Genomic DNA, 11,780 nt, shown 5'->3' with positions numbered 1-11,780 from the left:
GGATATAGTCATTGATTACATTACGCACCATACTTAATGCAATTGTCTGTTGCTTGCAACTTAATACCGGAAGGGGTTCGGATGATAACCTGAAAGTGGACTTTTTAGGCATAGATGCATGCCGGATAGCGGTCTATGTACTTTGTCGTAATGCCCAATTAAATCTCACAATACTCATCATGTCATGTATGTGCATTGTCATACCCTCTCTATTTGTCAATTGCCCAACTGTAATTTGTTTACCCAATATGCTATTTCTTATGGGAGAGACACCTCTAGTGAACTGTGGACCCCGGTCCATTCTTTTACATCGAATACAATCTACTGCAATACTGTTTCTACTATTTTCTGCAAACAATCATCATCCACACTATACATTTAATCCTTTGTTACAGCAAGCCGGTGAGATTGACAACCTCACTGTTTCGTTGGGGCAAAGTACTTTGGTTGTGTTGTGCAGGTTCCACGTTGGCGCCGGAATCCCTGGTGTTGCGCCGCACTACATCTCGCCGCCATCAACCTTCAACGTGCTTCTTGGCTCCTACTGGTTCGATAAACCTTGGTTTCTTACTGAGGGAAAACTTGCTGCTGTACGCATCACACCTTCCTCTTGGGGTTCCCAACGGACGCGTGCTGTACGCGTATCAAGCTCATTTTCTGGCGCCGTTGCCGGGGAGATCAAGACACGCTGCAAGGGGAGTCTTCACAATCCAATCTCTTTACTTTGTTTTTGTCTTGCTTTATTTTATTTACTACTTTGTTTGCTGCACTAAAACAAAACACAAAAAAATTAGTTGCTAGTTTTACTTTATTTACTGTCTTGCACTCTATATCAAAAACACAAAAAAATTAGTTACTTGCATTTACCTTATCTAGTTTACTTTATTTACTATTACTAAAATGAGTAATCCTGAAGTTGAAGTTCGTTCGTTTAAACAACAAGGGGGAGAATGTTTAAAAGATGCTTGGTATAGAATTAGTGATGCTCATAATAGGTGCACTAAAAAACACTCCACTATTATCCTACTCAGGAATTTTTATGTTGGTATCTCTAGTTGGAATAGGTATGTTCTTGATTGTCTCGCGGGAGGTAATTTCCTAGGTACTCCTGCTTTAGAAGCTAGTTGCATTATTGAGAGTCTATTTGGAAAACCACCTGTTAATGAAGTGAAAACTGAAATCTCTCTTGAAGATATTATGAAAAAGATAGAGACCATAGAGCAAAACCTTCCGAGTATTGAAACTAAATTGGGAATACTATTCAGTAGCACTAATAAACTTGATGAATCTCTAGGAGGAATTAATGAGAGAATTTCTATCTTAGAAACTTGTGCTACTCATGATAATCAAACCCATAGGATAAATAAACTTGAAGAAGCTATGGGAATTTTGGGTTCAACTTTTTCTTCTTTTAATTATAGGAAGAAAGCTTATGTGGGTAAGGAGCAAAAGTTCATGTATGTCTCTAAGGTGCCTAAACCAAAAAACTATTATAGACTTAAAATTGACAAAGCTCTTAATACCACTATAGATAATAGAGCATCTAAGATACCTGTCGATGTTGATGCTTCATCTCTCGATAGTACTTGATACACACTTTCTGCGCCTAGCTGAAAGGCGTTAAAGAAAAACGCTTATGGGAGACAACCCATGTTTTTAGTACAGTATTTTTGTTTTATATTTGAGTCTTGGAAGTTGTTTACTACTGTAGGAACCTCTCCTTATCTTAGTTTTATTGCATTGTTGTGCCAAGTAAAGTCTCTAATAGAAGTATGATACTAGATTTGGATTACTGCGCAGAAATAGTTTTCTTTGCTGTCACGAATCTGGGTCTAATTCTCTGTAGGTAACTCAGAAAATTATACCAATTTACGTGAGTGATCCTCAGATATGTACGCAACTTTCATTAGTTTTAAGTTTTTTCATCTGAGCAAGTCTGGTGCCTGATAAAAATTCGTCTTTACGAACAGTTCTGTTTTGACAGATTCTGCCTTTTATTTTGCATTGCCTGTTTTGATAGGTTAGATGGATTTTTCGATTCCATTAACTTTTAGTAGTTTTGTGCAATGTCCAGAAGTATAAAGAATGATTGTGTCACCTCTGAATATGTAAATTTTAATTATGCACTAATCCTCTAATGAGTTTGCTTTGAGTTTGGTGTGGAGGAAGTTTTCAAGGATCAAGAGAGGAGGGTGATATACACTATGATCAAGAAGAGTGAAAGCTCTAAGCTTGGGGATTCCCCGGTGGTTCACCCCTGCATATATCAAGAAGACTCAAGCGTCTAAGCTTGGGGATGCCCAAGGCATCCCCTTCTTCATCGACAATATTATCAGGTTCCTCCCCTGAAACTATATTTTTATTCCGTCACATCTTATGTACTTTGCTTGGAGCGTCTATTTGTTTTTGTTTTTGTTTTGTTTGAATAAAGTTGGATCCTAGCATTCATTGTGTGGGAGAGAGACACGCTCCGCTGTTGCATATGGACACATATGTCCTTAGCTTTACTCATAGTATTCATGGCGAAAGTTTCTTCTTCGTTAAATTGTTATATGGTTGGAATTGGAAAATGATATATATATATGGTAATTGGTATAACATCTTGAATAATGTGATACTTGGCAATTGTTGTGCTCATGTTTAAGCTCTTGCATCATATACTTTGCACCTATTAATGAAGAAATACATAGAGCATGCTAAAATCTGATTTGCATGTTTGGTTTCTCTAAGGTCTAGATAATTTCTAGTATTGAGTTTGAACAACAAGGAAGACGGTATAGAGTCTTATAATGTTTACAATATGTCTTTTATGTGAGTTTTGCTGTACCGATTCATCCTTGTGTTTGTTTCAAATAACCTTGCTAGCCTAAACCTTGTATCGAGAGGGAATACTTCTCATGCATCCAAAATCCTTGAGCCAACCACTATGCCATTTGTGTCCACCATACCTACCTACCACATGGTATTTTTCCGCCATTCCAAAGTAAATTGCTTGAGTGCTACCTTTAAAATTTCCATTCTTTACCTTTACAATATATAGCTCATGGGACAAATAGCTTAAAAAACTATTGTGGTATTGAATATGTACTTATGCATTTTATCTCTTATTAAGTTGCTTGTTGTGCGATAACCATGTTCCTGGGGACGCCATCAACTATTTCTTTGTTGAATATCATGTGGGTTGCTATGCATGTCTGTCTTGTCTGAAGTAAGAGAGATCTACCACTTTTATGGTTAGAGCATGCATATTGTTAGAGAAGAACATTGGGCCGCTAACTAAAGCCATGATCCATGGTGGAAGTTTCAGTTTTGGACATATATCCTCAATCTCATATGAGAACATTAATTGTTGCTACATGCTTATGCATTAAAGAGGAGTCCATTATCTGTTGTCTATGTTGTCTCGGTATGGATGTCTAAGTTGAGAATAACCAAAAGCGAGAAATCCAATGCGAGCTTTCTCCTTAGACCTTTGTACATGCGGCATAGAGGTACCCCATTGTGACACTTGGTTAAAACATGTGTATTGCAATGACCCGGTAGTCCAAGCTAATTAGGACAAGGTGCGGGCACTATTAGTATACTATGCATGAGGCTTGCAACTTGTAAGATATAATTTACATAACTCATATGCTTTATTACTACCGTTGACAAAATTGTTTCTTGTTTTCAAAATAAAAGCTCTAGCACAAATATAGCAATCGATGCTTTCCTCTTTGAAGGACCATTCTTTTACTTTTATGTTGAGTCAGTTCACCTATTTCTCTCTACCTCAAGAAACAAACACTTGTGTGAACTGTGCATTGATTCCTACATACTTGCATATTGCACTTGTTATATTACTCTATGTTGACAATATCCATGAGATATACATGTTACAAGTTGAAAGCAACTGCTGAAACTTAATCTTCCTTTGTGTTGTTTCAATGCTTTCTACTTTGAATTATTGCTTTATGAGTTAACTCTTATGCAAGACTTATTGATGCTTGTCTTTAAGTACTATTCATGAAAAGTCTTTGCTTTATGATTCAGTTGTTTACTCATGTCATTTACCATTGTTTTGATCGCTGCATTCATTACATGTGCTTACAATAGTATGATCAAGATTATGTTGGTAGCATTGTCACTTAAGAAATTATCTTTGTTATCGTTTACCTACTCGGGACGAGTAGGAACTAAGCTTGGGGATGCTTGATACGTCTCAAACGTATCTATAATTTCTTATGTTCCATGCTACTTTTATGATGATACTCACATGTTTTATACACATTATATGTCATTATTATGCATTTTCCGGCACTAACCTATTAACGAGATGCCGAAGAGCCGATTCTTGTTTCTGCTTTGTTTTGGTTTCAGAAATCCTAGTAAGGAAATATTCTCGGAATTGGACGAAATCAACGCCCAGGGTCCTATTTTTCCACGAAGCTTCCAGAAGACCGGAGGGAAGACGAAGTGGGGCCACAGGGCGCCGACACACTAAGGCGGCGCGGCCAAGGGGGGCCCGCGCCGCCCTAGTGTGTGGGCCCCCTGTCAGGCCCCCCTGACCTACCCTTCCGCCTACAAATAGCCTTCGTCGCGAAACCCCCAGTACCGAGAGCCACGATACGAGAAAACATACTGAGACGCCGCCGCCGCCAATCCCATCTCGGGGGATTCTGGAGATCACCTCCGGCACCCTGCCGGAGAGGGGAATCATCTCCCGGAGGACTCTACACCGCCATGGTCGCCTCCGGATTGATGTGTGAGTAGTTCACCCCTGGACTATGGGTCCATAGCAGTAGCTAGATGGTTGTCTTCTCCCCATTGTGCTATCATTGTCTGATCTTGTGAGCTGCCTATCATGATCAAGATCATCTATCTGTAATGCTACATGTGTGTTTGTTGGGATCCGATGAATAGAGAATACTATGTTATGTTGATTATCAATCTATGTGTTGTTTATGATCTTGCATGCTCTCCGTTACTAGTAGATGCTTTGGCCAAGTTGATGCTTGTAACTCCAAGAGGGAGTATTTATGCTCGATAGTGGGTTCATGTCTCCGTGAATCTGGAGGAGTGTCAAGAACCTCTAAGGTTATGGATGTGCTGTTGCCACTAGGGATAAAACATTGATGCTATGTTCGAGGATATAGTCATTGATTACATTACGCACCATACTTAATGCAATTGTCTGTTGCTTGCAACTTAATACCGGAAGGGGTTCGGATGATAACCTGAAAGTGGACTTTTTAGGCATAGATGCATGCCGGATAGCGGTCTATGTACTTTGTCGTAATGCCCAATTAAATCTCACAATACTCATCATGTCATGTATGTGCATTGTCATGCCCTCTCTATTTGCCAATTGCCCAACTGTAATTTGTTTACCCAATATGCTATTTCTTATGGGAGAGACACCTCTAGTGAACTGTGGACCCCGGTCCATTCTTTTACATCGAATACAATCTACTGCAATACTGTTTCTACTATTTTCTGCAAACAATCATCATCCACACTATACATTTAATCCTTTGTTACAGCAAGCCGGTGAGATTGACAACCTCACTGTTTCGTTGGGGCAAAGTACTTTGGTTGTGTTGTGCAGGTTCCACGTTGGCGCCGGAATCCCTGGTGTTGCGCCGCACTACATCTCGCCGCCATCAACCTTCAACGTGCTTCTTGGCTCCTACTGGTTCGATAAACCTTGGTTTCTTACTGAGGGAAAACTTGCTGCTGTACGCATCACACCTTCCTCTTGGGGTTCCCAACGGACGCGTGCTGTACGCGTATCACCCTACACAATGAATGGTGTTTGTTATCCAACAAGAGAGTGTTAAAGAGTAGCATTTATTTCTTCAGTTATGTGATCATTGTTGAGAGTGTCCACTAGTGAAAGTATGATCCCTAGGCCTTGTTTCTAAGCATTGAAACACCGTTTCCAACAAGTTGCTACATGTTCGCTTGCTGCCATTTTTATTTCAGATTGCAATTACTACTTATAATCATCCATATTACTTGTATTTCACTATCTCTTCGCCGAACTAGTGCACCTATACATCTGACAAGTGTATTAGGTGTGTTGGGGACACAAGAGACTTCTTGTATCTTAATTGCAGGGTTGCTTGAGAGGAATATCTTTGATCTCTACCTCCCTGAGTTCGATAAACCTTGGGTGATTCACTTAAGGGAAACTTACTGCTGTTCTACAAACCTCTGCTTTTGGAGGCCCAACACTGTCTACAGGAATAGAAGCGTGCATAGACATCAGCATATAACAAATTTATAAAACTCCTGAACACTTTCAAATTAAGGAACACTTTGGACATGATAATTTTGTCCTAAGAAAATCTTGAGAGTTTACCATTTTTAGAGGATACAAAAGTAATGCATTCACTCAAATATTTATGTCTCACGCATATGCCAAAATTATATAGCTCTTGAACAATTTTAAATTAGGGAACACTTTGGACATGATAATGTTGTCCTAATTTTTTTTGAGAGTTTACCACTTTTAGAGCGTGAAATGTAATGCAGAAAACCGAACTTGTCGAGTAATTGCACAATCTAAATTATTTTTTATGGAGGTTAAAGTATCAGTGGCAAACTCGTTATTTCCATGGGGAGGTGAATGGTTGGTGGGCACGATCCACGTGACAATGGCTCAACCAATCAGGACGTAGCCACAATGAGGGTTTGTGACTAAGAGAGAGAGAGCAAAACTGAGTACCATCAAAAAACCAAGGGCATGCAAATAGTAAACATACTAAGAAATTCAAATAGAAAATACAAACATATTTAAGAAATAAAAAATAAGTGTTTCGTACAATATTTTTTTTTGGTGAACTGTAGGCTGGCGACGCCGCCGATATACTCATCACTGGTGATTTTGTTGCAACTGTTAAGCTTCATGCACTAGCCACTTGAACCAAAAGTCCGAACTGATGGAAAGGGCTAGACAATCCACATATACACTTCACAACACCCCCACTCGCGTGTGACGGGAGAAGAGAAAGTCAACACGTGAAAGAAGAAGAGCACACCGAAACAGCGGTGGCTAAAGAGGGGGGCAACAACAATTTTTAGGCTTAATTGCGAAAACCATGTGAAAGCCAGGATTTGAACTTGAGACCTGGAGCTCTGATACCATGTTAGGCTTCATGCACTAACGAACGCAACCAAAAGTTCGAACTGATGGAAAGGGCTAGGCAATCCACATATACACTTCACAACACCCCCACTCGCGTGTGACGGGAGAAGAGAAAGTCAACACGTGAAAGAAGAAGAGCACACCGAAACAGGGCATTAGCGGTGGCTAAAGAGGGGGGCAACAGCAATTTTTAGGCTTAATTGCGAAAACCAGGATTTGAACTCGAGACCTGGGGCTCTGATACCATGTTAAGCTTCATGCACTAGCCACTTGAACCAAAAGTCCGAACTGATGGAAAGGGCTAGGCAATCCACATATACACTTCACAACACCCCCACTCGCGTGTGACGGGAGAAGAGAAAGTCAACACGTGAAAGAAGAAGAGCACACCGAAACAGGGCATCAGCGGTGGCTAAAGAGGGGGGCAACAACAATTTTTAGGCTTAATTGCGAAAACCGGGATTTGAACTCGAGACCTGGGGCTTTAATACCATGTTAAGCTTCATGCACTAGCCACTTGAACCAAAAGTCCGAACTGATGGAAAGGGCTAGGCAATCCACATATACACTTCACAACAGCAACAATGCCATTAACTATTATAAGTGGCGACAAGTTAGTGGCGAAAACAGGGCACACAATGAATTTTAAGAGGCTAATTTGTTCTAGTGTTGCTCTGCCAACATCCAAGCTTCCTTTCCCAAGCGGCTTTCTGCTGGGTTTTATTTCAAGTATCTTAATTTTTATATTGGATAGGTACTCATTTTGTTTCGAATACAAGAAAAAATCACAAAAATGCTTGACCGAGCTTTAAGCTAGCTCTTTTGTTGACGGCGCCACCCCTAACGTGACGTTGTTTTCCTCCTCTAGCGTAACCCTGCAACCACAACACGTTTACCGCCATCCTTCCCGCCTGAGGCCGGAGCGCTACCACGTACCTTGCCACCCCGCCCTATCCCGAGATCCTCCTCCACCGGTCCACCATCATCCCAAGCATCCCTCTAAGTTCGGCGCCATCCCAATTCTCCTGTGCCAGCACACCCCCACCTCCTCGTTGAGTTTCTTGCTTGGCGACAGCGGCTCCGAGTCGCTCTAGTCCTCGTCGTCACCATCGCCGACTTGTGTTCTGTCGCGGCCTTCCATTTGTGCCACCTCTCTCTCTCCATGTCTCGTCAGTGTGCCGCGAGGAAGAAGAAATGTCCATACGGATAGGGATAGGGATAAGGAGGGAATGCATGAATATTGGCGTTCTGATCCAACGGTGAACGTGCCCATCGAGTGGGTTGTTCGGCTTACCGAGAGCTAGAAAAAGAAGGGTGTGACTGTTTCTCAGTCGACTGAGAACGAATTTCGTTCTCACTTAGATGATGTCATCAAATTTCAATTGCAAATTATTTTACAACTCATGACTAGCATGAAATAAGATGTAAATTAAATAGTGTAAGAGTTAACTGAGCACGATGTTAGTTCTCAGCTAGTTGAGAACTAGCAAATCCCGAAAAAGAATGATATAAAGTCATGTTTGGGCAAAGAAAAATATACCACCTCCTATTATTCTCTTGATCAACCTTGCAAAATGATAATACCACTCACACCACGTCACGCATTTTATTTCATCAGAAGCAAAGCAGCACACTAAGCTGCACGCATTGGTACATAAACTGTTGTTTCGTCTCAAAACTGTTAATATCTACAAGATAGCCAGGCAAAACGCAGCACCAAAATGCTATGCCCTGAGAGCTAGTACGGCAGCAGTGCACCGGTGATCGTGGATCATTTTCCGAAGCTCATGTCGTAGGGCCTGTCGACAGCGGGCGACGGCGTCATCATCCAGTAGGACGCCGGCGACCTCATCATCTCCATGGTGGAGGTGTCGGCGTCCTTGTTGTCCCGGTTGAGGTTCTTCCTGTCAAGGAACGCCGGCTTGACCGGCGGCGGGATGGTCTGGTCGGTCTTCATGGTGAGCATCCGCACGGCCTCCGACATGGCCGGCCTGGACTCCGGGTAGGGCTGCACGCAGAGCAACGCGATCTGGCACACCTGCATCACCTCCTTCTCCTCGAACCCCTCGCCGGCCTGCACCTTGGCGTCCACGAGCTCCAGGATCTTGTTCTGCTCGTACAGCCTCCAGGCCTGAGTACAAAAGTTCAGAGCAGAGAACGATTCTTCAGTCCGTGTTTGTGTCGTCGAGCTGGATCGATATTCAGACAGTGACAGGTTAATTTACGAACGTGTTCAGGCAGGTACTGCATCTCGTTGGGGAGGGTGAGGTCGGTGTTCTTCAAGCTGCTGATGATCTCGAGCACCAGCACGCCAAAGCTGTACGTGTCGGCCTTCACCGTCAGCTCGCCTCTGATGGCGTACTCCGGCGCCGTGTACCCCCTTGTATATTGGACAAACACAAGAATTAACACCGTATCATGCATGACCTGTACTTTCATCGTCAGGTGATCGGAGTTCAGTTGACGGCGATATCGCTAGCCCTAGCTTACAGCGTGCCGGCAAAGGCGGTGCTGAGGTACGCCTGGTCCTCCGGGAAGAAACGGGCGAGCCCGAAGTCGCTGATCTTGGGCTGGAACTTGTCGTCGAGGAGGATGTTGCTGGCCTTGATGTCGCGGTGGACGATGCGCAGGTTGGACTCCTCGTGCAGGTACTGCAGCCCGCGCGCGATGCCGACGATGATCTGGTGCCTGGTGCGCCAGTTCAGGAACGGCAACCCATCACCCCCTGCACAAGTTTCAGTCGATAAACAATTAAACATTCATTGACATATGCTACTGGCTCTGGTTTAGTAATAGTTCTGAACGATGAGGAATGTCGGTCTTACCGAAGAGGATCTTGTCGAGGCTCTTGTTCTTCATGTACTCGTAGACGAGCAGGCGCTGCGTGCCCTCGGAGCAGCAGCCGACGAGGCGGACGAGGTTCTTGTGCTGGATGCTGGTGATCATGTTCACCTCCACAAAGAACTCCGACTCGCCCTGCCCGGACTTGCCCACGCTCAGCTGCTTCACCGCCACTTTCTTACCACAGTCCAGCTTCCCCTGCAGATCCACCAAAGCGCAATCAAAATTCAGCAACCGGTGACTAAGTAGTAGCACTATGATCTGAGCTCAATTTTGTATCTTCTGATGTTTCAGGCATAAAATTTTCAGTACCAGATAAACTGGCCCAAATCCTCCTCTCCCGAGCTGGTTCTTCTGGTGGAAATCCCTGGTGGCCCTCTTCAGCGCCGCGTAGTCGAAGTAGGTGATGGTGCGCAGGTTGCCGCTCATGTTGCCGCTGAAGTATTCGGGCAGCTCTGTTAAATTTGTGCAGAAACAAAAAAAAATGCACTTAGATCTGACGATATAAGTCTGGTACGTGTGAAATTTGTTTAACTGCGTTGAGAAATCGAGAATGGCAGCACGCTCACCTGAAGGACATCTCCTCGGCCTCAGCAACCTCCTCATGATGCCCGGCCCGAGGAACTTCCAGCAGACGCCGAGCAGGATGATGATTACCACGAGGAGGGCGATGATCAGGGCCAGGAAGACGGCGCCGGTAGTTGACCCTGCCATTGCTGCCGTCTGCCTGTTTCTGCATATCCATGTTCAGGCATGCATCGACAGTGTCAGAATTTGAACTCGACCAACGCTAACAGAATGTCATGGTGAAATCTCAAAAGAAAAAAAAGAATGTCATGGTGAAGAAAAGGCAACCATTCACGGGCATCTAACCTGGAGTTGCAAGTACAGGTAAAAATCACAAACGGACGTTTATCATTCGACTCGAGGTTGGGCCTTATAAGATTCAGACAATGTTACTACGATAAGACACATCCTAGCAGAGGTACGTAGTTCTTGGTGAGCAGCGAGCAGAGTACGCCGCACATACCTGGAAGCTCAGACCCTTGGCGAACGCCGACGACCAGTCGCCCTTGCCACACCGAGGTTGCCGATCGCCTCCTCCGGAGCACTAGCATGGACGCACGCGCAACCCGTGAGCGTTGGAAAACGACGACTAAGCTAAGCTAATCTGGCGGGCGGGCGAGAAGGCGGAGGCGTCCAATGGCGAGGTGAAGGCGCAGTTTATCGGTGCCACCGAGGGAGCGCGCGTGTCCCATCCGATACTGCCGGCCGCGCTAGCTAGCAACTGCTAGCAGCTAGCTAACGCGAGCGAGCGAGACCAGTCGAGCTGGGGACATGACAGGAGGCGATGCATCACGCATGCGCGTCTGGGCGACAGCGACCGGCGTTGCTCGTTAGATAATTGCCGGGGTTTTGGCGCGGACCGCGTCCGCCCCGGATTGACTGGTTTGTTAATGGCCTGGGGAATGTCTACCACGGACCGGCGGCGAAGAGGACGAGGAGCTGTCGCTGGAATTGATCCGCCGGTGGCCGGACGCCAGAGGGGTCTTGTCCGTACGACAAGACCGTGCTGCGTGGCGCGGTGACGGGGTTAGCCGGAATGGGGGATTTTACAGCAGTGTCACAGGTCTTCATGGCGGCGAGCGAGCGGGGCAGACAGTATTCGGCGGGGTCTTTGGCGACGGCTGGAGCGGCCGCGCGTGGTTGATGGCGATGGATCGGTGAGGACGAGGGGTCTGCGGATTGCGGTTGCCGTTCGGAGGCTGGGCCGATGCCGACGGGCTCCCTGGATACCGAGATAGACGGG

The 11,780-nt window shown here is 44.7% G+C and overlaps 1 protein-coding gene across 1 annotated transcript; it reads right to left on the bottom strand.

Annotated features, from left to right (window-relative positions):
* Positions 1 to 8,687: 8,687 nt before the first annotated feature.
* Positions 8,688 to 10,834, bottom strand: LOC127336816 (cold-responsive protein kinase 1). Its single transcript, XM_051363677.2, has 6 exons — positions 10,540 to 10,834; positions 10,283 to 10,425; positions 9,955 to 10,168; positions 9,620 to 9,854; positions 9,359 to 9,509; positions 8,688 to 9,260 (listed from the first exon to the last, which is right to left on the bottom strand). The coding sequence occupies exons 1-6, from the start codon at positions 10,682 to 10,684 to the stop codon at positions 8,901 to 8,903; spliced, it is 1,248 nt and encodes a 415-aa protein (XP_051219637.1). The 5' UTR covers positions 10,685 to 10,834; the 3' UTR covers positions 8,688 to 8,900.
* Between the last annotated feature and the right edge of the window lie 946 nt (positions 10,835 to 11,780).

Source organism: Lolium perenne, chromosome 2, assembly GCF_019359855.2.
Source record: "Lolium perenne isolate Kyuss_39 chromosome 2, Kyuss_2.0, whole genome shotgun sequence".
Taxonomy (NCBI): domain Eukaryota; kingdom Viridiplantae; phylum Streptophyta; class Magnoliopsida; order Poales; family Poaceae; genus Lolium; species Lolium perenne.
The sequence above is the reverse complement of the archived record's forward strand: the minus strand, read 5'-3'. Positions and strand labels throughout refer to the sequence as shown.